Source organism: Phalacrocorax aristotelis, chromosome 12 (assembly GCF_949628215.1).
Source record: "Phalacrocorax aristotelis chromosome 12, bGulAri2.1, whole genome shotgun sequence".
NCBI lineage: Eukaryota > Metazoa > Chordata > Aves > Suliformes > Phalacrocoracidae > Phalacrocorax > Phalacrocorax aristotelis.
In genome coordinates this window covers 10,307,824-10,332,806 of record NC_134287.1, presented here as the reverse complement: position 1 = coordinate 10,332,806, position 24,983 = coordinate 10,307,824, and the positions used below count along the sequence as shown (strand labels likewise).

Here is a 24,983-nt window from a genome sequence, read left to right as displayed (position 1 = left end):
CAGAACTGCCACCCCAAATCTTAAATGCAATCACGACCTCCCATTTATCCACATCTCATCTAAGCAACACTATATACAGGCGAGTGCTTTTTGGTTTGATTTTCCCAGAGTTGTCATTCTCTTCCTTTTTCCTCCCTTCTTTTTCTTTTAAATGCTTTTTAACTCCATCCTCTCAACCTCTACAGGAATCCCAAGGGTAAAGATAAAAGTTTCATAGTGAAAATTGGGTTTTCAACTAAACACCACCTTTACCAAGAACGTGTTCTCTTCACAGAACGTTTCATGGAAAAAGTAATACATGGTATCTAGGGTTCAACAACAATTCCTTGAGACTCAAAATGGCACCCCAGTGCCTGAAAGGAGCAGATATATGGGACTTCCGCTTTCATCTTCTTTCTGCACCTTTTGGAAGGACTTTGCATCCCTCTGTTCTCAGGATAGGGGATCTTACCCAGCAGACCAACCCATGCTAGAACACAGGGAGTCACAGCACTTCAGCTCCAAACAGTGCTATTTTGAAGTCCAAAAAGTTAGTCAAAGAATCACAGGTTTGGGTGGGGGTTTTTTGCTTTGGGGTTTTTTTGTTTGTTTTGTTTTGGTTGTTTTTTTTTTATTTATCCAATTTTCTAACAGTAAGTTTTCAACAACCAAAAAGAAAAAAATGGGATAGAAAGAAAATGGGAATTTAAAAGTCAAGAGAAATGTTCTTATTAAAATAGGAGAGACTTTTTCTCCTCAGTGCTTTGGAAGAAATAAACAATTCTAATTCCCAGACTGCTGTGAAAATCTGCCTCTAGTAAAATGTAACTAACACCCAAAATATAGCATTAAATTAATGGTCAGCAGGGAACTGAGATCTCTGCCCAGCAGAGAGTAAGCAGCCTTTTGTCATATCCCTAAAGACAGACAAGAGACTATGAGGTAGAAAAGCCAAAGCTATGTGTTTTGCAAGCCTCAGCTTTCCAGAACGCTCAACCATCTGCCCCTAAATCTGTAAGGGAGGGGTGCCGCTAAACAAATATGAAAATTTCTCCTTTCTGAAGTTCACCACAGACTTATCAGGCTTGTTGCAACCTATGTGTCAATCAGGCAAAGCAGATGCTTCTCATATGGCCTTCTGAGGCAAACAATGAGGTGGGCAGATGCACTGAAGGGGAAGATGTGTCCTGGAATACACTCTGCCTATTAAAGCATCTTCATGGTGGTGGAAGTCTCAAAACTGCAGGCACTTGGCTTCTCACCAGGGCTCAAAACACCAGGCCATAGCCCCCAGGACTTCAGAGTTTCCTGACTGCTAGGTCTAATGATCACCTGGAATTTCATAGTATTGATGAGAACTTAGTGCAGATTTTCCTGATCCAAATACAAGTCCCTAGTGTGCAAGTGAAAGAAGAAACAGCCCAGGAGAACAGTCTGGCAGTTTCAGCTCCCAGCAGCAGAGGCTGCACACAGTTGCAAAGTGTGAAGCCCTGAGCTTGTTGGTTCTTAGGAGAAGGGAGTTAGCAGTAAGACTGCTCCACAGGAAGATGAAGTAGTCCTGGCTCATGGCAGGAAGCATTTCTGCTCCAGTGCAGCCAGAGGCTGCAGATTAACAAAGGGCTGCAGCCTGCTTGACTGCTTCCTTATGTCAGCACTCCGGGGTGATACTTGATAGGCAAGAGGGATCGTAGCTGGGAAGAAGTATTCTTGGTAACTTCCTTTGGTATCTGTTGTTATATTGATTTAATTATAGCTGCAAACCTCAAATTACAGAATGGAAAAGTACATTTTCCAAATATCTCCTTGTAATTTCTAGGAAAATGACACCCCCCATCTCAGCTCCAAAACCAGCCATCAGCAGGTTGGGCCAGCAGCTGGGAGCAGCTACTCTGGGACCCAGCCCTGCCTCTGCCCAGCACCACGTGGGGACACAGCCAAAGCCTCCTCAGCTCAGTCTTGGCTACGCAACCCTGTGTCTTGGTTAATTCTGTGCATGTGGAAGGATGATGTCTCCCAGTGGCAATGTGCAAAACCAAAGAACATCCATGGACTGAAACTGGCCTCTAAGTGCCAAACACCAGCACAGCCAAGAGATGCCCAGGGAGAACTGAGGTTGTCCTGGATTTATCACCATGATAACCCCAGAGATTGTGTTTCTTCACCTCTTCCTCTCTCAGCTGCCTCTTTCCTCTTCAGGCACAAAGATATGATCTCTCCGCAGTGATTTTGACCACTGACAAGCACTAGTAACTGATGTTTTTCACTAGGGAGCAAAGGGCAAGACTGTGGGACCAGCTGCTTCTAGGCTGCTCCAGCATTTGCCAGTTTGCTGTGTCAGGGAAGATATTTCAGTACTTAGCAGGACACCAAATACAGACAGGGTAATATTGAACACCCTGCTGGGGCTCTTGTTAGGGATGGGAGACACACACAGAGGCAGCTTAGAAGGAAGCCTAAAGAGAACTGACTAAATTGACTAAATATATAACCCAAGCTGAAACGAAAGTTTTTAGCTTAAAAGAGGAAGGCCAACGATACATGAAGCTCCTGGGACCTGCTTTTGCCATCAATGTTACATAGCAGATGCTCAGACATTACCTTTGTGGAGACAGAGTCAAATTCAAACAGAACTAAATACTTTAAGGCCTAAAGAGCCATTAGGTCATCAAGTCTGACCTCCACTTGTAGCACGTGTTCCAGAATTTCACCAAATCATTTCTGCATTAAGCTCAATTTTTCTTCCAGAAAGGATTCCACTTGGTAAGAAAAGGGTGTTGGAGTGCCGTAATTCAGGAGGGTAAGGCATGCATCCACTGTGGCTTTCTTGGAACCAAGGGAGAAAGGGAATGACACAGGCTCCCAGACCATGGGTTGTAGCAAAGCCTCACCCAGCTGCTCAGCCTCTGCATTTCAACTCTGGCCTCAAAAAAGAAATGAGAATCAAAAAACTGTTCCCTTAAAAGAAGAAAGAAAAAAGCCAGCATTTAAATCCTCTCGCGTCATAATTGAGCCCAGGGTTATGCCACAATTCAGGTAAATTATGTTTATATAACTGGCATTTGGCTGAATGCATAATTCCTATTTAGCAGCTGAAGAGAGGCATTTTGGGTCTTCAAAGAAATCTGACAGGTAATTCCCACTGTAGTTCTGCAGGGTAGCTGAGAGGTAATTATCCTTCTCACTAGTAAATCAATTAGGAATGAATGTATGGAAAGCTTTTCTCCTCCTCCAAGTAACTGCTAATCCTCTAAGCACTAATGAGCAGACAGGGCTAGCAACAGTGTGCAAACCCATCAAAAATAGAGAGGCTGTGAGGCATGCAGGGTCCAATCAGTACCTGGGAGGTAATGCCTCAGGAGAAAATATCTTGCTTGGAAAGGGTCTGCACGATTCACTGTTTGTGCACAGGCCTTGTGTATGTGTGTCACTTCTGGTATCTCCCTCCCCCTTTACTGCCTCAAACAAAGATCTATTTTTGAGGCTCACAGAGATCACTGCATTGTGTTCAACTAGCCAGCACTTGTGCTGTTAGAGGCGAAACACAAGGGATCTGGACTTTCTCTACTGGGGCACAATTGATTCACCTACTGCTTTGTGATTCATTATTGGCGGTTGTCCTCAGGAGCTCAGCAAAAACATGCTGCTTACTCTGCAGGCCACTGTAACAATATTCACCCAGAGAGACTTGGAGAAGATTACAACCCAAGCGCATTTTTTGCAGTGCACAACCTCATGAATGTGTAAGGGGTGAGTGGACAATAAACCTGATATTGAATTTGACAAATCCCAGATGCTCCAATCTAGTGACTCCTTCTTCAGACATTTTGCAAATGCTGCACAGGTGTTTGGAATTGCTTTGATGGTCAACAAAGCACTAAGCTCCGGGCTCAGACAAACCAGCTGTTTAGCCATGCAAAGTAACCGTGCCCATATATTTAGCAGAGGTAGGAAGAATAGAAACAAGGTGTTCCCACAGCAGCCAGCACTGAAGCTGCTTTCCTATGGGTTTTCCTTACAGCTCATGTCTCCATTTCAGAGGGATGAGAAGAGGGAAGACAAGCAGATAGGTCCAGAAATCATTACCTTAAGATGTAAGTAAAAAAAAAAATGTAAAAAATTATCATCTGAAATAAGAAAACAACAGGAAAAGATAAGTCTGCATGCCACTATATGATGAAATATAGGTGTTATTAATTAAAAAATAAAAAAGGAGAGAAAAGACTGCTAATTTGTAAAGCTTGATAGCTTAAGAAATTGCTAAAAGATAATCACATACACTAGTACTCCGATTTGTAAGGGAGACTTTAGACCAGTGACGTAGGATTTGTAATGGAGCATATTGCCTCTGATTTTGGGTGGGCAGAGTTGCTTTGGAAACAGAATGAAGAAGAATTAACTCTTTAGTGCCCACCATATTGGGTATGGGAGGTGGGTGAAGGCCAGGAGAGCTCATTACGAAACATCTTCATTCCATTTTGCTCAGAAAAAAGAAGTCAAGGTAGTTGTCACAATAATTCAATTTCTGCATCAGAAAAAATATAAGCTGACCCCTGCCTGCTGCATTCTTCCTCTCCTCTATACATTCAAACACACACATATTGCTGCCAATAGTTATAAGAGCTTTGACTGCATTAAGGTTGCATACACTGAAATAAACATCAGTCCTGAAACGTCTGTATACTGACCAGTGATGGAAAACACAATAATAGTAATAAGAACAGTACAAGAAGCAAAACACTAGTTTGGAAACCTATCGATGGAGACAGGAGACGGGCAGTTTGGAAGTGATCGAGTCGAATAGGCTGCACCCCATCCAAACACAACTCAACTGCCAGCAATTAGCTACATGCTGCAGCCCTCCCACATTGATTTCTGTGGGTAGCTGAAAGCGTCTTTGTCCCACTACCTCCCTTGAATCAACACAGGCAATAATTTTAAACCAAAAAGGCACCGAGTAGTAACTCCTGCGTGCGTTTTGTGAGCCAGCTGCAGCCCTAATTGCATCACGTGGGAAGTGCGAGCAGGGGGTTTGAAAGCTATGACCTCATCTTCTCTCCTACACATTCAAATCAAATCTTGTGTCTCCCACCCACTCTCCCAGGCATATTCTGCTTTCAGTCCCCTTACATGACATAACCAGTGAAAATGTCATTTACATCTTTACCTCCAACTTCTAGCTAGGGAAAGCATAAAGGGTAAAAGAGTCAAATACAGAAATAGTTGCCTTTTACTTGGTATTTCTAATAATGAGGAGATAGAGAAGGCAGGGAGAGGTGTAATAGCCAAAGCCAGTGTAAGCAAGAGTCCCAGAAACATTTGTGTGAGTTCAGCTTCTTTAAAGGTGTAACAGTCAGAAGCAAATAAAAGCAAGCCTTTTGTTTCTTTAACACATTCATAAGGAGATTAAGTGCTCCATCCCTATCACACGTGAAATAGGCATAGTTCTACTGTATTCCATGGAATTGCACTAGTGCAGCTTCAAGCTCTTGTGAATTACCAACAGATTTCACTTTAGGATCAAAATTCCTCTCAAAATGAACAGAATGCTGTAATTTTGTTTCTATAGCTACCAGCTCAAAAGCTCTCCCTTACCTTCCTCTTGTTAGTGGGACTGACATAAAGGTAGCTCAGCACAGTCTTCAGGCCTACTTTGTCATTTAGTTTTTCATAGGTAGTGCCATAGTCTGTTGACCTGGAGAAAAGAGGAGACAAAAAGAGTTTATGTAGTTATTAGAGCTCAGGGGAATGAAATGACTGTGTGAACAGCTGCTCACAGTTACAGCTTGAGCATTACTACCCTTAAAACTCAAGCTTTGGTGTTTCGTTCAGGGTGACCAGCAGAAAAGAAAACTTGAGTCCTTTGGGGCAGAGTCTGTCTCTGCATCAGCTGATCCTGTGCACCTGGGGAGCTCTGGTGCACCCATTAAGATGGACTTTGGGGACAGACTCTGCTCTCATGTGCCAGTGTGGGATCACAAACGATATCTACATGAGAGGACTCTGATCTCAGCAGCACCCTTAGCACAAATTCTCTTTTCAGACAAACCCAACAGAAGACTCCAAATTAAACCCATCAACAACAGTTTTATTTAAGTAGGCTGATTTTTGACTTGGAGATGGGGATCCAAATGTGGCTCAGAATTGTAACAGCTGAACTCACGTCTAGATAAAAATGTGCCTAAACTGCCATCTTGAGTCCTCAGTCACCCCCATCCTACTTTGTGCCAGGCATTTAATTTTTCTGAGTTACAGAGACAGATTCAGGCCCCTACACTAGCAAATCCCACCCGGAGGAGCAGATGATCTGGGGGTGGCATTACCCATTCGTGACTGGGGAAAAGGGCTGCTTCGTCACAGAGGGTTTTCTGTAGCTTCCTCCTCCTCATTTGTGGGCATGTTTGAAACCTCACTTTGCCCTGCTTGTTTCTCTACTGTTTTTGTACTCTGCTTTTCCTAACAAACAAGATTTTTCCTACCAGAACAAATCAACAGCTACTTAGTACAGGATCCCACAGCTGAAGAGTGGTCAGCACCAGCTTGCTTTAGGAGGGGTGTCACAATGTGCATGAAAATCTCACCCATCCCATCCAAACAGTGGGGAAAGCGTGGCTCCTGACCCTACACAGCTTCTGTCATATGGACAGAGCAAACACAATCCTTATCAGGTGGACAAGGAAAGACCCTCATAAAAAGCCTACCTGAACATACCTATGATGTTATTAAGATGAAAATTCATGGCCCCTGCCCTCCTTCCTATATCACCCTTTTTACTAAACAGATGATTAGAGAACATGTAGCAGTTCAGTGCCTTTACCAGTAACAAGCTCCAGTAATTTTCTGACTTTCTAAGTTCAGCAAGCCTCTGCCACCTTTGTGGTTTTGCCTGAGACCCATCCTCTGCTCCTTGTCTGTCTGGCAGAGAAATGGCCCAAGCCACCTTTCTAGCATCACAGCAAACAGTGCTACTGCAGCCAGCTCCCACCCAAGTGGCTGCAGAAACTGAGCAGTGCCAGAATCTGCACCCAGCTCCTCTGGTTTCCTCACTGCCAGTGGAGTCCAGAATGACACCAAAAAGGCCACGATGCAAAACCAGACAGCTGGTTTCAGGCATCCAAGTAGCAGGACCCATGAAGTCAAAAGCTTGTTTTATCACTGATGTGTGTCCAACACATTTGCTTCTGTGCATCTTTCAAGCACAACTACTAAATATTTTGCAAACTGGGTCTGTCCTTAAATAGGTTGAGCCAACCTTCCTCCTTTGAACACTCAGCAGTCAGGGGTGCTTCAAGTCTTAAATAACTTCCTTGTGTTCTGGGTTAGCTCTTTAGTACTAAAATAGAGCTAATACTAACTCTATTCACACTTAATACTCTTTTGTACTAAGGCATAGTATTGATACTCACTGGGCTTCACAGAGGTGTCCCAAAGGTTATTACAACAATATACTGTATTTCCATAGCACTTTCCCATTCAAAGAATCTGAAGCTCTTGACTCACTAGTTATCAATACCACACAAAAAATCTAGCAGCTTTCCCTTTCTAGCCAAGCTTGAAACTGAAGGAGCTCGATTAATAAAACTGAATAATCCAGGCCAATTAATTCCACTACACGAGGCCTCCCATACATGCAAATTCAACAGGCCAGGAATCCTCAAGTAACACTAATCTCGAAGCAGAGTGTAACACACAGAGGGCAAGCACTGAGGTACTTCCTTGATCCCATCCTTCCAACAGCACTGAGGCACTGAACAAGCCACATTGGGGACTACACATGTACCAGCCACCAGCCAGGGAAAGAGATCACTGGTTTCAATCAGCATTCAAAGAGAATACAAATAACAGTTTAATATTCTGACAGAGCTACTTTGGTTTTGTTCTCCGAGTCATTTTCAGATCTCCCAAAATGCCTTGCACTTCTAAAGGTGCAGGCTGGGTGTCCTAATGACTCTTTCTCATTAAATCATTATCACTCATTGCATTTACCCTTTCAAAGAATAGCTACAAAGGAAGTAGGATCATTATTTCGTTAGCTTCTTTAAGGCTTTCTTTATCGTCATGACAGTCACCACTGGCTTCACAGAAACATCTCAAAGGATATCACAATAATATACTGTATTTCCATAGCGCTTTCCCATCCAAAGAATCTGAAGCTTTTGTCTCGTGTTAATCCATTCAAACTAACAAAGTCCCAAGGGCCATACTGGGAAATATTATCTATTCTAGAGAAGAAGAAACTAAAAATCTTGCGTAGGTAATGGTTCATTTTTTCCAAAAGGAGACATCTACAATTACTAGCGTACAGCCTGATACTTAAACCTGCTAGACTTCTACCACCAAACTGCCTAAACTGAAAACATTTACAAAAAAAAAAATAATTATTGTCTGCCTAATTGTTAGCAACCCAAGCCTGAACATTTGAAGAGGTGTGACCCACAGGTGAACAGAACAGTTCTGGCTCATCTTTTAGTCTTAACTTGAACCCTTCTCCTTTACTAATTACCTGTCTTTGCAGTCAAAAACTTCTAACTGCAAATTTACTAGCCCACATGTCCTTACAGTTGCTTGCCACTTCAAGCAGTCTGGATACCATGTTTTCTCCCATTCCTCTAGTTAGAATAGGATCCACTTCAAAGTACATTGTTAGAGGAGTGGAGGGCAAGAATGGTAGTAGTAACATCAAAGTGACAAAACACTCAGTGGTACAGAAGACCCTTTCCATAAGTCACACCCCAAAAATCCTGCTTTAATTTTGGCTGGTCATTTCATGGACAGCTGATCCTGCCTAGCTGGTTCTCCTTGGAGTTGCTCTATTGAAGCCATCACTGGAGTCTCATCATTACACTGCTGGTAGCATAGAAACTGTTAAAATGTGGAATGTACTCTAGCTATATATACAAAGCCTGTAAAAGCTCAGTCCATGCATTTTGTCCCACATCACCTTATACATTGATCTTACAGCATTTCATTGTCCCCTCTATCTTGCTTTCCATCCTGCAAACCAAGCTGCTGGCAATACCCCAAGAAAGGTTGCACAGTGAAAAGCAATAAAATTCAAGGGATAGTCCAGACATGGATGAACCTTTGCCTACTCCAATTCAGCTTTTTGGTTTTTATAACTAGCAGTTCCTACCAGCCATGAGGAAGAATCTCTTTGCTAGTCTTGGCGACATGAAGAAAGACTTGATCCAGTGCAACACAAGCATCAGATCCATATAACCTAATAAATGCAGGCTTTCTCTGAACAGGTTGTGACACCAAATTCTACATATTCCCTTTGGAAAAGCAAGGTTTGTAATGTAATTAATTTATGGGGAGACTGTAAATTCTCCCGTAATCATATTTTATTATAAACACTTGGGAAAGAAAATCACCTGCTTGATCCCACTGCCCTTACTTGATGGTCTGCAATGTATTTTAATCATTGCTGCAAGTGTTGTCCCACAGCCTCGAAGAGCAGGGCTCAAGGAGCACACCCAAGCAGAGAAGCTTCTCTCTACCAAACCTAGTCATAAACTCAGTGCACCAAGAGGTAACAAAATCCATCTTGTTCCAAGTAGGTCTGAGCCTGAGCTTCCCTGTGAATCCAAAAACAGGCCTGAGCCAGCAGACTTTAATATTGTGATAAGACTTGCTCATCCTAGGTGGAGAGGCAGAGAGAATGCCATCTGAATAGCTTTTAGAGTCCTCCCCTTGGATGGTTTCCATCTCAGGGGTCTGTCAAGCAGAGGAAGGAAGTTTTTGTTTGCAGTTTCAGCTACTCAGCTATGGAGATAGGCTATAAAATATATATCAGTCTCTCAGGAGCAAAAGAGCTGCAAATGTTGGTACTGGATGGCTGGGAGGACAAGTCAACCTCCTGGAGTGTACACGCACCACCTGAGGGGATTTCTCCTCTATGCCTGTGGCTCTCCCCAACTGTGTGTGGAGAAGGAGCAGGTATGGTTTTGATTTTAGATTCTCAGCCTTTTTGCTAAGGTACTAAAGCTTATGAATTCATCTCCAGATCAGAGTCTAACTACATGCACTCACAGGCATCCCCAAGTTGAGAACCACGTGGGGCACAGCTCTGCTTAAATGAGCAGGAGAATATCCTGATTCTCTGTGCGCTTCAGAGAGCAACAGGAACACACACAGCCCAGACTAACATTCACTTCTCACGTGCCTGCAAACCGTCTGCCTACAGTGTTCCTGTCTCTCCATTCCCCCCAAACAACTTGTTTTTACCCGTTGGTCAATTTTCTCCCAGTTTGACAGGGAAACAAAAACCCAAGAGGAACAAAGTTTCTACAGGTTTCATGAAAACCAGAAGCCAGCAAAAGGAGAGCAAACTTATTAGCACTCAAAGAAAAGCTGCAGCATGAAACCAAATCCCACGAGGCACGAGAGCAAGCATATCTCTCTGAACATCCAGATGCAGGAAAACATTCAAACACACCTCACATGTATTAATACACTACAAAGAAACCAAATGCACAACACAAGAAATCAGGCTGCCAAACTTCCATTGCTTGTGAAATAATTCATTTCCATCTCTCCCTTCTCCTTCCTCCTCCTCAAATTACCCTCCCTGAGATAAAGGCTTTCTGAAGCTATGACACACTGAGAAGAGACCCCTCCTGAGTCAGAGTCCAGCCTGACCACCCGCTGTGGTAGCCCCAAATGTAAAACCCCTTTGGCCAGCTACCCTAGTGACCATAAGTGGTTCTGGACTCAGGCAAAAGCTGGCTCAGCACTAACGCCAACACACAGCTTTGTAACAAATGGCTAAATGGGTTCTTACTGAAGCGTAGAGTCCTAAATCAGGAACCAGGCCAAACACACAATAATTACTGCACCATGTGAGAAGCTGGTCCCACTAACTTACAGGCAGGGCAGAGGGCTGCTCCTCTTTGAAAGTATATCAGTCAGTTAGCATGCTCTGGACCTACCTCCCCGAATTCTTTCAGATGATTCCTTTTCTTCCTTGTTGAACATTTTAGACTAGTTCCCAGCTTTTGGTGACTATTGCTGTGGTGGCTGAACATCCTCCACTTCCAAAGCATTTTTCATATTCAGATACAAAAGAGAGAAGCGACCTTTCATCTCTTAGGGCCGCTTGTGAGCCCAGATGAATGACAAATGCCTGGGACAGAAACACAAAGTTGGCCCTGCAGCTACTCCAGCCCCAGCTGGAGCTCTGGAAAGGCAGGGTGATGACTGCCAAGGCAGGGAATGTGTGCAAGTCTAGCGATGTTCCCCCAAAAGCAGTAGACATGATGCCACCCATCACTGCTAGCCCAATTCTCTGGGATCTCCTTCTCTCCAGGACTATATCATTCCCAACCTCAAGGCAACTAGGGGAGCCCAGTCCAGCTCCCAAGCCTGCAACAGTAGAGCCTAATTTCACTTACAATGAGGCAGTTCCCAGAAAGATCCACTCTTACCAGTGCAAGCACATCTGGCTGACCTGGTCACGCACAAGGACACTTTTTTCTTGACCAAAAGAAAAACAAAAACCAAACACAAACAAAAAGCCCAAACAAGCAAAAAAAACCAACCACCGTGTTGGGCTGTGGCTACTTACTAACCAAGGAAATCAAAGTATCTGTACTCTGTGAATCTTTCACTTAGCAGAGCACATTTGCTGTGCTGCGAGCTTGTTTCTACCTAACCATGGGTTTAGAGTGACTGTAATAAAGTCAGAATATTTTACAACTACAAACAGAAATAAGCGCCTCCCCTTGTTCCTGCCCCGCTAAAGAAAACTAAGCACAATACTGAAAGTCTGGGGAAGTGAACAGAAACTGAGAAAGCATATGGTACTGCTTCCTAGTGCATTTTCCCAGCCTACAGCAATATCACTGACTTCCTAAATTGAAGACGATGTCTTTGTTTGCAAGAGCCATCAGTGGGCTTTTAGTTCCATAAATCTGCCTAACCCCACAGAGAAACTTGGCAACCTCATTATCACATGTTAATAAAAACTGCAACTGTGTGCTGTATGAAGAGATGCTTCCTTTTAACTTGATAATACATTTCAGAGCCCGCTGCCATCACTTAACAAGAATGAAACCATGGAGCCCCATGATGCCATTTGTGATTTCACTGATTGTTGTCATATTCCCCACAGATTTTTTTCCAGTCTGAAGACTCCTTGCTTATTTAGCCATTCCTTGTAGAACTTACTTATATCTCTGATCATCCTATGACTACTCTTTCTAGTCCAATTACATCTTTTGTCATGGATGCCTCAGTAACCGATCTTTAACAGAAAGATCATTCATGAAAAAAGCAACTATCCAAGTATATCAGCAAAAATCCAGAGTATTTAAAAAGACCTAAAGAAAACCACTTTCTACCGTCCTACACAAGGATTTATATCAATACTTCTGGAAATGTAACCCATCAGTTCTAGGGGACTTTCAGTTCCACAAAGTTCCAAATTAGCTAAAACCAGAGATCCCACTGGGGAAAAAGAAGTTCAAGAAGATCATAGGTCTGGTAATTTCTCTTTGAAATTTTTGTTTTTCTTTTCAGTTTGCATGTCATTTAAAAAGCAGAATTCCCACCCCAATTTCTATTATGATACTGGCATCCTTCCTCCACCCCCTTTCTTTTTTTGATTAATGACAATTCCCATCACCTAATATCTGAAAGACTTGATGATGACCTTTGTTGATAAATTTCAATTTATAATGTACAGTGGAGACTGGCAAGGCAAAATGAGCTGCCATGATGCATTAGTCATTGTCATCCACGGTTCAAAATGAAGGAGATAGGAGTTAGCTAGGAACTCCGGCGGCTTAGTCTTTTTTTTTTTCCTTGCATATTCTTCTTTTTTATTTTTGACAGGTAAGGTATCCTCTCTTGTTTATTCAATATGAGCCTTTGGGAAGACTCTGGATGTCTCAGAGATTGGACAAAAGGGTACAGAATTCCCCACCTCTGGATTTGCGGGCAATAAAACACAGGAGATGTGATTATCAGTCACATTTCTAGTGGCTGATTGCTCATCAACGTTTCACTTGATCACCATCCCACAAGGCAGGGGGATTGTTGACACCAGTCATTCTGTAGGAGAGATGACTACTCAGATGGGCATGAGCAGTCTCTGGAGATGTAATTTTTGTATATTTAGCCTACAGGGACAGTGGGGATTAACTTGAAAGCCACATATTTGCATCATTCCTGTTCTCCTTGTCCTGTAGGAGCACAGTGGTGCTTTGGATATACCCGGCAATCACTGACTGTGCAGACCAATGTGCCATTGGGTGTCTAAATAGCATTCACCATCAGCAGGCTGCAGGCATAGTGGTTACTAAACATCACTTTATATTCTGCTGCAGAATAGCCCACAATAAGGAGACACAAAAGTAATAAAGATTGGTGCCTCCCACTGTGATACTCAAATAACTCTACTTCCCCAGCTATAAGTAAAACTCCATCTTCTCTGTACCATGGTGGTTTATCTCTTCTTAAATTTAGCTACCTACAAATTAGGTATTTAGCTCTAGCTCCCAATTTCGCCCGCATTTTCTCTCTAACTAGAGACAGAGAATGTTAACTTCAGCGAGTGACTCATTCATCCTAAAATAGGTGAGGATGTATTGCTCTCTTAGGGTGTCTTCCTCCCTTCAGTGTAAAGGGAGACCAGAGCAACCAATACACACTCAACTCTTAGATGGCTAGAACAAGGCAAGGTCTATCTCCCACTAAATGGATTAGAAAAGTTCATGCACTGAACTGGCAGTACAAATGAAGTGAAGGGCCTCAGTCATCCTGCCCGAGATCAGAAGTTCATCATTTGTTGTAAGGTACCAGTGCTCTATGTTTTAATGTTATTCTGTGAGGATATGTATGGGAATTACTACTAGAATTAAGTGCCAAATGATATCCACTGTCCATACACAGTCTATAGCATTACAAAGTGAAGAGAGCAGAGATAAGCAGAGATATGTGACATGGATTTCAGAATGGTTGCTGGCAGAATCAAGAATACAAACACCTGAGGAAATGTGAAATGGCTTCTCCTCAGAAGGTGGGATAAGCACTTCTCTTCATCACATGCTTGCCCCATTACACCAATGATTACCTGCTGGCAGTCCTTATCATGGGCATGCAAAGTTGATGCCCACTGGTAGAAACTGTACCTCACAGAAGCACAAACATGAAAGCTATACAGGAATCATGTACTATCCACATCAGCAGCCTCTGCAAGGACATCAGAATCTGAATCATCATCTTACAGCTTCTGACCTGAGACTAGGACATCACATCCCTACAGACACCACCCAAGACACAGTTCAGCTGCCATGAAACGGGGGCAATCTGGAGCTAAGACAGTCTTCACAAAGGCCTCTCCTTTTTCTCCTCTGGTCATTTCACTACTGTGAAATCTGTGTAAAGGCATTACTTTTGTACAGCTCTGAAGAATTGCACTTCATCATTACTCACTTCCCTTTTGTACTGTCTAAAATATATGACATCTGATTCTGACATCTGATTCTGATGTATTCTAATTCTCCAAAGAGGTGTTTTATGCACCCCTGATAAGGCAGCATACTGATTTGATTCCAAGCACTTAACTGACTCAGCAAAGATGGCCTTATCAAGACATATTCAAGAAATTTGGTCTAGAGGACACTTTAATATCCTCAAAGATAAAAGGCAGCTTTGATGACAAAGCCTCATTAATTAATCAGATATTAATTAGATTATTAATTAGAAACAAGGCCCTTCCCAGGCCCTTTTCTACTTTTATTACTATAGCTAAAAATGCTCTGTAATGATTCTCCTAAGTAGCTAATCATTTTAATTTGCATTATTTTGTAGCAAAAGGAAAGTGCTTTGAACATAGGATTTTCTGAAGGAATTGCAGAGGTTCATTTTAATATCCATGGTATTAGGTGCATTTAAATTTGAACTTCCCTTAAATGTGTATTGAACAGAACGTCAAAGGAAGACTATGGAACTGCCCCACCACTAGACTCTATTTCTGTGCTAGATGTGGATGATAAAGAAGTCCTTCCAACCACTCAGAGAAAAACTACACACTGGGCAACACAAACTACCCTGACAGTAGGTCACCTTGTCCTTCTAAGAGAGGGGTATAGGCAACTCAGATCTCGGTTTCCCAGCTGGGGATACCAACATCAGTGTCCACTCATGCTCCCTGGGATGGTGGCTGTGGCCAGGGTTTAACAGAAACTTGCCTTTGACACTGATTGCCTGTTTTGGGATCAGCGGTAGGCGGTACTGTGGGGACGGTAGATGAACGTGAGTCATCTTTAATGTAACACAAGGCACGTTGACTTTTTCAGACTATCAGCAAATCTTTGCAAAACTGATGTAATTAGAGGGCAGTGATGGAGGTAGTTTAGCCCGGTTCCTTAGACACAGATATTAAAAATTGCAGACAATTCCCAAACCAACTTTTACAGTCAGGCTGCAACACGTTCCATTCCCTACCTTAGCTGACCTGTCTCCCACAAGCCTTATGTTGACCTGCAACTCCCCTACTTGTGGCCCACAAAGGTTATGGCCCCCAGTAGCACACCCACACAAGCTGAACATAAACTCCACGGAAATCCTGCCTGACCCCAGGCAAGTCTTCTCAGCACTCCAGTGCTTCCTGAGAAACTAGCTTCGTGGGAAAAGATTGGCTCTTACAATTCCCCAAAGAAATAAAAAGCTCGTGAGATCCAGCCACCTGAGACAGATGAGGACTGACAATGCAACAAGTCCCTTCTAGACCTAGGAACTCATCTTTACCTCCAGTCACAACATGACTGAGAGCCTCCACATGCTACTTTTCTCAACTAATAAGACAGCACCAGATTCCCAATTTGTTTAAGTCAATGTGACCCTATTACATTCAAGTGAATGAATTGGTAGATCTACACAATTTTACACAATAAAGATCAGGACACGCTATACCTATGTATATCTATAAACCTACAGAGTAATAGCAACATTAACAAAAGGATGCTAGCATTTTGCAAGAATTTCACAATTTTGCATTTTTGAGAATTCTGCATATCTAAGAAACTTCAGAAGTTTAAACCCACACAGACAAGAAAAAGCAATAGTGCAAGTTTAAACTTGCACTTAAACAAGGTTTTCTTAAGACGCAAAGATAATTTGGAGTCATAAAAGAACACAAATAAGTCTCAGGCTAATATTGCTCTGAGCAGGTTTTTTGCAATGACATTTCTCCACCAGAGCAGTCTCCAGGCAAGCTCTCTTTCAATATGACAAATAAATAAAGAAATAAACCAAAACATAAAATCAGCCCACTCCTGAATCGTTTGAGGCTTATCTATTCCAGTTACCACTGAAATATCCATGACAGGGCCTGTGAACCCTCCCAGCTTTCTGAACCATACACAAACATTTTTGAGCATCTCATAATGCAGACATCATAATTCACAAGACAGAAGGAGCTTTCAGGATGAATTACACAGCTGACAATGCTTTTATGTAGGCTGCACCACTTGCTTTGCTGGGTGGCCTGGTTATGCAGCTGGGTCGCTGGGCAATAAGCTAAGGTTGTTCTGAACGGTCCCAAATCATTCTCTCCCTTTCTCATCCACACAATCAGGTTATGCCACTACATCCTCTCCTAGTTCCTCAGAGCAGAGAATTTTGGTTGAGAAATATAAGGACAGGGATATAAGCACGAAAATGGAAGAAACCAGTCATCTGTCACCCAGTTTCTTGGCTTGGGCAACAGTCAGATCAGCAGCCAGATTAAGCCTCTCATTATGAAAATAAATCCAGTGCTACACTGCATGTAGATATTTCATACCTGCACTGGTTGGGTGTGAGCCTTATTCATTCCCTGAGCACAAGGATTAACAACCTCAATTCAAGATAGCATGTCTTCAAAATGCAGACACTGAGATCTAAGCTTGTGTCTATACAGACTTTCCAAAGAGGTAAGCTTACTGTTTATTATCAAGGTTAATAAATTATTGTGATCCATACAGGAGATGCTCAACATGGGAATCTCCCTCGTCCCCACCATCTGCTTGTGAGTTGTGGCCAGTTCAGAAAGCACACAATTGTTCCTGCACTCTCATGCCCTAAGACCTCACTGGCTAATATCTTTCAAAACACGCTTGGTTCAAGCTTAATTTTACTCCAGAAAAGCCTCCTTTTCCTGTTGTATTTTACACTCAGCAGCTCATCTAACACAAAACACTTTGTCTTGGGAAAATAAACCTGTTGGAATTTTTTCAGACAGAAGATCAATATAGTGGGAACATCTTGAAAAGTCAATCAGCTTCAGGAAGTCCCCCAGGAGATGGCTGGGTGATTGTCATTTTAATGAAGGGATATATTAAACAGAGCACAAAGAAACGCACATTCCCTTCAAACTCATGAGGGAGGATATCTTAGGCTAAGAAGCAGGGGAAAAAAAAGGAAGCACTGGAAGAGATCAGTCATCTCTCTAGCTTGATAGCCTGTCTCAAGAAGTAGTCAGAAAGAGCTAACTTCTTCAAACTGAGAATTAGCCCCAGTACTATATTGCAGAATGATATTTCCTCCAGGTATTAGATAAAGAACATATTTGTTTAGCCCCTGAAATACAAGGATAAACATCCCTTATGCCTTTGCTCCTTAGTAGTGTGCTGAAAATGTAGTTCTTATTCACTTTGAAGTAATGACTTTTACCTGAATGGAGTTTATGAAGAGCTAAGCACCCTGCATATCATCAAGGCAAATGGAAGGGGCAAGCTGTCTGTGATCCAAGATGCTGAAGTCCTTTTTCTAGACACACCATGGATTTTTGTTATGTCTTTGGATTTAATCGTAAGTTAACCACTTATGAAAGGATCAAACACAAACACTCAAGATGCAAACTGTGAAGTTAACTGAAGAAAGAATTCTTTTGTACTGAAGACTTTGGAAGGTATCTTGGGAGACCTGTAAGGTTCCTACTTTGCCACACACTTCCTATATGGTTGTGATCTTTTTGCCAGTTACACACAATGACATATTTTACTGTTAATCTAACCACCTAGGTTGGAGCATGAACCCACAAAGGCTGAAGCATGAACCCACATAGATGCAGATATTTCGAACTGTAAACACTGATCCACACTTTCTTAGCCAGGACAGATGGGTTGGAATGGATTGATTGACGGAATTGGATGGATTAAGGAAGGCAAGAGACCAGCATGGCTGAGTTGAGACCTGCTGGTCAAACGAAAGGGCAAGAGGGAAATGCACATGCAGTGGAAGCAGAGACAGGTATCCCAGGAAGAGTATAGGGACACTCTTGGTTGTATAGAGATGTGTCAGGAAGGCTAAAGCACAGCTGGAGCTGAACTTGGCAGGGGATGCGAAGAATAATAAGACGGGCTTCATGGTATGTCAGCCAGAAAAGGCAGGTCAAAGAAAGCATACACACCCCTTGATGAGCAAGACTGGCAAAATGGTAACAACACACGAGGAGAAGGCTGAGGTACTCAACAACATTTTTGCCTCAGTTTTCAGTGGAAATCTCTCTTCTAACACCTCTCAAGTGGATGGACGACAATACAGGGACTGGGGGAGCAAAGTCTTTCCCACTGTTCAAGAAGATCAGGTTTGTGACCACCTGAGGAACCTGAATATACACAGGTCTATGGGACCTGACGAGATGCATCCCAGAGTCCTGGGGGAATTGGATTATATAGTTGCCAAGCCATTCTCCATGATATTTGAAAAGTCATGGCAGTCAGGTGAAGTCCCTGGGAACTGGAAGAAGGGAAATATTGCACCCATCTTTAAAAAGGCTAGAAAGGAGGACCCGGGGAACTACTGAACTGTCAGCCTCACCTCTGTGCCGGGGAAGATCATGGAACAGATCCTCCTAGAAGCTATGCTAAGGCACATGGAGGACAGGGAGTTGATTCAAGACAGCCAGCATGGCTTCACCAAGGGCAAGTCCTGCCTGACCAACCTAGTGACCTTATATGATGGAGTGACTACATCAGTGGACAAAGGAATAACTATGGATGTCATCTATCTGGGCTTCTGTAAGGCTTTTGACATGGTCCCCCACAACATCCTTCACTCTAAACTGGATAATTATGTATTTGATGGGTGGACAAAGAACTGGTTGGATGGTCACATCCACAGGATAGTAGTCAACGGCTCAATGTCCAGATGGAGATTGGTGACAAGTGGTGTCCCTCAGGGGTCCATATTGGGACCAGTACTGTTTAATATCTGCATCAGTGACATAGGCAGTGGGATCAAGTACACCCTCAGCAAGTTTGCAGATGACAACAAGCTGAGTGGTGAGGTTGACACGCCTGAGGGATGGGATGCCATCCATAGGGACATGCTCAAGAAGTGAGCCCATGTGAACCTCAAGAGGTTCAACAAGGCCATGGGCAAGGTCCTGCACCTGGATCAGGGCAACCATCAGTATCGATACAGGCTGGGGATGAAGAGATTGAGAGCAGCACTGCAGAGAAGGACTTGGGGGTACTGGTGGATGAAAAGATGGACATGTGCCAACAATGCATGCTTGCAGCCCAGAAGACCAGCCATATCCTGTGCTGCATCAAAAGAAGCATGGCCAACAGGTCAAAAGGAGGTGATTCTGCCCCTTTACTCCACTCTTGTGACACCCCACCTGGAATACCAGGTCCAGGTCTGGACTTCTCAGCACAGGAAGGACATGGAGCTGTTGGAGGGGGTCCAGAGGAAGGCCACAAAAATGATCAAAGAGATGGAATACCTTTTCTATGAAGAAAGGCTGAGAGAGTTGGGGTTGTTCAGCCTGGACAATAGAAGGCTCCAGGAAGACTTTATTGCAGCCCTTCAGTACTTAAAGGGGGCTAATATGAAAGACAGGGCCAAACTTCTTAGCAGGGCCTGTTGAAATAGGAGAAAATGTAACAGTTTTAAACTAAGAGAGGATAGATTTAGACTAGATATAAAGGAAGGAATTTTTTACAGTGAGGGTGGTGAAACACTGGAACAGGTTGCCCACAGAAGTTGCGTATGCCCCATCCCTGGAAGTGTTCAAGGCCAGGTTGGATGAGGCTCTGAGCAACTCCATCTAGTTGAAGATGCCCCTGATCATTGCAGGGGGGTTGGACTACGTGACCTTTAAAAGACCCTTCCAACCCAAACTATTCTATGATTCTATGATGACTTACTGTGTGAAGTGCCATGCCCTGTGCTCTGTCAGAGCTCAGAGTCCATCAACGTAACTCTCTATCCTAGCATTCAAGTCAATGACTCAATATGTTTTGGGCCTTTGGCCATGCTTTCTACTTGAACTTGGGCTCCAGGCCCACTCAGGATATTTGCCTGTTGATGAACCAACAGTTCCTCATGTTTCTGACAGCACTGTCCATGGATCCATGCTTTGAAAAAAAAAATTAGAGCAGAACTCATTCAATTGTGCAGTGTATCATTAATTGTATTCTAACCCAGCACGGTTCACTCACAGCCCCTGGAAAGCTTTAAAGCAGTGGTACTTAAGTTCTTTCAGTGATATTATTTAGACCAGCAGAGAAATGGCTTTTTTTCTTTGCTGTAGTCAACCTGATGCTTCAAAAGCCAATGAGAAAATGAAGCATGATACTACATTCCGGGAGGGCACCATTAAGACCCCCAGGGATAATGTCAGCATAAAACGCTGCCCATCTTTTAGCAGGTAGATTGTAATAGCCTGTGATTAATTAGGAAATAGTGGCAGCTCATCATTGACCATTTCCTTATTCTTTTTATCTGCCTTACCAGAAGGCACGTGGTTTGTTTTAACATCAGCTTCAACATTCTGGGAATGAATCTTCCTTCAGGCTGAGTAGTAATGCTCTGAAAACAAGCCCCCTGCAGTCAGTAAGGACCTGATTAACCACTTGGTGCAGGGGAAGTTCTGCAGACTTGCCTGTGCACATCTCTACAGGTTTTACTCTGAGGATGGAGGAGAAAATGAAATATGGGTACAAAAGAGGAAGGTTCACACAGTGCCATGATTTCTAGCAAAATCATTTAGTTATGACTGAGGTGTCGGTGTGCAGTATATGGACATGCTGAGCATAAGAACATGTAGGGAGTGGTGCATCTCTGTAGCTTATTGCAAAGAATAAGGGCAGTGATGAGTGCCAATGGCTCAGAGCAGATGAACCTTCTTTCCCCACTTCTGTCCCTTCAATTAGTCCCTTCCTGGGAGAGAGGGGAAATGTGCTGGATTTGCACCGCTACCTTGACAACACTGCTTGATTGCTCATGTTTTAACATTAGACCCTCAGTTAGTATATGTCCAAAAGAAACTACTTATCACATCCAAAACTGGAAGTCTCAATACAGTACAGCATGTTCTTCAGAACACCCATTTCACACAGCTCTGTCACCCACTTTTAACTAAGTACCACAGTGGACCTGCATCAATTAGCCAGTTGAAAACATAAACAATCAGGTGAGAAGATCTCCTGCTACAGAAAAGCAATCAAGCTTTAACCAGGCTTCCCCCAATTCATTCCTCCCCCTCAAAACGTCTTTAAACCCTCTGGTATCTGCTTCTATTTATCACAGCCCATGCAGTCAAAAATGCCTTTCCCCACATTCCAATTTAGACACACACATTTATTTGTGCTTGAGTCAGATGTAAGGGAATATTTCCATGTCAATGATAGATACAATCATAGATCAATAAAGTTCATATTGAGACTTAAAGTGGTGTGATTATTCAAAGAGGGAACACAGAAAGAGATATTACATCATGTACATATGCATCTCTTACACAGCTGCCAAGCTTTGAAACAGTGTGTTTGAATAACCAGAGTACCATGGTGAAATAGAACCTGTCTTGTCAAGCCAACAGTAAATGCATGGTGGGAATGTTATCTGAAGGGGTTATTTCTTTGTCCACAGTTTACTGCATAACTGATACTGAAAATGGAGAAAATAAATAATGATGAGTATTTGCTACAAGTCAATATTTTGCAAAGATTACACATTAGTAACTCCAATACACACAATGTTTTCATTAATTAACCTCCCTTCCTCACAGAAGAGGGCAAATGATATACATGGGTTTCTTTAACCCCCACTTTCTCTCTTTCTTTTTTTTCAAATTTCATTCTGCCACCACTTATCAGTGTCCCCACAGCAAAAAAGGGGGAAAACTAGTAAATGCATTGCTGGGAACAGGATCTCATCCTTAATGACACCATCAATAATTGCTGTCACAAGCTAATATCAGAGTTGCAACCTTACAAGGAAGATAAAGAGGTAGAATTTTTCAGATTGTGGTTTCTAGACAGGATCTAAATGGGATTTTGCTACATGCTTCTAAATGCCCTATGCCTGGATAGCTCATAGGGTAGTGGAAACTAAAAGCAGGTTGAATCCAGACAAGGAGTACTAAATCTAGGGCTGTCCTATGAACCTCCCAGAATGGTGTTGGATCCAGAAAGCAGGACATTAATACAGCAAACGCTGTCCTTACAGCAAGGTTTACACCTTTGATGGCACTTCCTTGGACACCAAGGATGTCTTCAGGCAGCTGCTTCTTCAAGCATGGGATAGATTCCAGTAATTCCCTAATCAGCGGTGCTCAGATGTCCTTTGGTCTCTACACCACTGAAAAGTTACTGTGCAGCTAGGACCTTGTCATCACAATCTAGACACTATTAAGAGAATTTATACTCCAAGATGCTTTTAAAAAGAGACTGAATGACTTCTAGTTGAAAACCATGGCTGGAGAATTGAGATCAACTTCTCTTCAAGTATTGGCAGCTTGGGGGCCTTGACGCTACCCGCAACTTGCACAGACCTACCCTCACACCGGTAAGCTGCAGACAAGCAACAGTGCTTCCATTTCCTGAGAACTTCTTGTTAATATGCTGAAGGCCAGACACCGATAATCATTATGTATTTGTACACCAAACCAAGAACAGGCCAGCTGTTTGAGTGCTTCTCTGCATCCTGCTAGTGCAACCAAGCATGTATTTCAGACTTGAGCAAAGAAGGAAACAGGCTTAACACAGCCAGCCCCAGCTTCGGCCAAGAGGTAGCAACACCAGAGCCCAGATGTTTGGGATCCCTATGAATTCTCAGGTGACTGAATTATTAATTCCCCAGTAGAATTAGTATATTAAGCAATAGAAAAGACTGGAGATGGGAGAAGCATGTTGGGAAACCACCTTTAATTTTGCACTTTAAAACCTCCATGTAATTAATATTCAGCTTGGTACACTTGGGCTTCTTGTTGCAATCCCTGAGAAAACTCCCACCAAGAGCTTTGCAAGATAGCATTTCTTTTCCAGTCTAGGAACAAAGACATTCCTTCTGCTTTCTCTTACTGACTGCCTGTGAACATAGTTCAGACCTTCCCTCCTGAGCAGTCTAGCTATACAGACCTTTTCCATTGTTTGGATGGAAACCTCACCCTGCTTTCATCTACTCTATGCTATCAGCCAGAGACACAATCCATTAAGAAGAGCCAGATATAAGTTATTAGTCACAGAGTGTAATGCTCCAGTATCATAAACACACTGTCAGACATAAGAAGTCTGAATCTGGCAGGGGGGTAGTGGGGCTGAAATCAGATCTCTCCATATAACACAATGTTTTGACTCACCCTTTTAAAAAGGCTGTATAGATGAAAGAACAGGGCAGAGTAAGGTGACAGCAAAGTCTAAACTATGGACCCCCTCAATGCCATGTACTGAACCTGAGAGCACAGTTTCACCAGTGTCAGAGTTATTATTCTGGAGCTCTTTAGACCCCCACCACATAGCATTCTGGTACAAGTTCATGTCAGGATAGTCAGTTCCAAGACTCACAACCTCTAAGCAAGAGCAACATTTCAGACACAAGGAGTGATTTGCTGCATGCACATAACTGGGAGATACGACCTGTTCCCAGCTCTGCCCCAGCACTGACCTACCCTGCAGTTCTTACACAAGCATTGTGCTTCTGTTCATCAACATCAGATAAACATGGTAAACCATGGAACAAGAAAGGCTTTTGCTGTGCTGTAAATAGTGGTTGTCAGGATCCACTTCCTCAGAGAACAAGGACTAAATATTTGATGAGCCAGGCAGGTCTCCATTGCTGGTTCCAAGACCACCACACAGCTGTACGGTATTTTTTCCAATATCACTGTCTCGCTCTGAGCAGGACAGGCAGAGCAGATCCTATTATTCTAACAAGAACAGAAGTGAAAAGGTGCAGTACAATAATTTTATCCATAATAATATGATTCCTTTGTTTGTGTCTATGCAAACTAAACCTTTCTGCACTGCATTACCTCCACCAGACCAGTCCATATGTAATGCAAATCAACTGTCAAGCAGTATTTGTACTACAGTAATAACTTGGAAGAACTTGTTTAATATCAGAAGACTTAGTGGAGCAGATGAATGGCTCTGACATGATATCCATGGGATAGAAATTCAATTAAAAATTGCAAGTGGCACAGGAGTGGTAGTTATTGTTCAACATGTACCATGGGGCCTTTGCTGAAATACAGCTATTAGCTGTACTGGTTGAGAAATTCTGGTTTCCTTTATGGCAATCTGTTAGCTTGTAGAAAGTTAAATTAATAAAAACACAAAATCACTCTCACATTACTAGAACACAGCAAAGCCAAGGGCTAGTTGCGTATTTTATAATTATGGATTAAGTACATTATGCCAAGGAAATTAAAGAGATGCCACACTTATAATAAAAATGAAAGATTGTCTGGCTCTAAAGGCTGATGGTGTGACTATCGCATGCAGATCATGCTGGTTTGCCCATCCTTATCTCCTCCCATCACAGCTCTCCAAGATGAAAACAATTATTCCTAATGCTAGCAGCTACATTCACAATGTGTTCATCCCTTGGTGGAGATACACTTGCATAAGAAAGCTACCTCCCCTCCTGTTAGCAACATCTCAAATTCATCGTCTGTCTTGGAAAGTTAGCTTTGCCCCCAAAGAACACAGAAGAGAAGGATGAAGGAGAATTACTTTTCTTTTTCCCTTTAAGATAAATAGATGGAGGACAAAGCTCAGTAGAAAATAACT

The 24,983-nt window shown here is 42.7% G+C and overlaps 1 protein-coding gene across 1 annotated transcript in view; it reads right to left on the bottom strand.

Annotated features, from left to right (window-relative positions):
- SORCS3 (sortilin related VPS10 domain containing receptor 3) overlaps window positions 1–24,983 on the bottom strand; it is a 317,894-nt gene that overhangs the window by 154,191 nt on the left and 138,720 nt on the right. Inside the window, exon 3 of the mRNA XM_075107684.1 lies at window positions 5,572–5,671. Within this exon, the coding sequence (XP_074963785.1) occupies window positions 5,572–5,671 (100 nt within the window). The remainder of the gene's footprint in view (window positions 1–5,571; window positions 5,672–24,983) is intronic.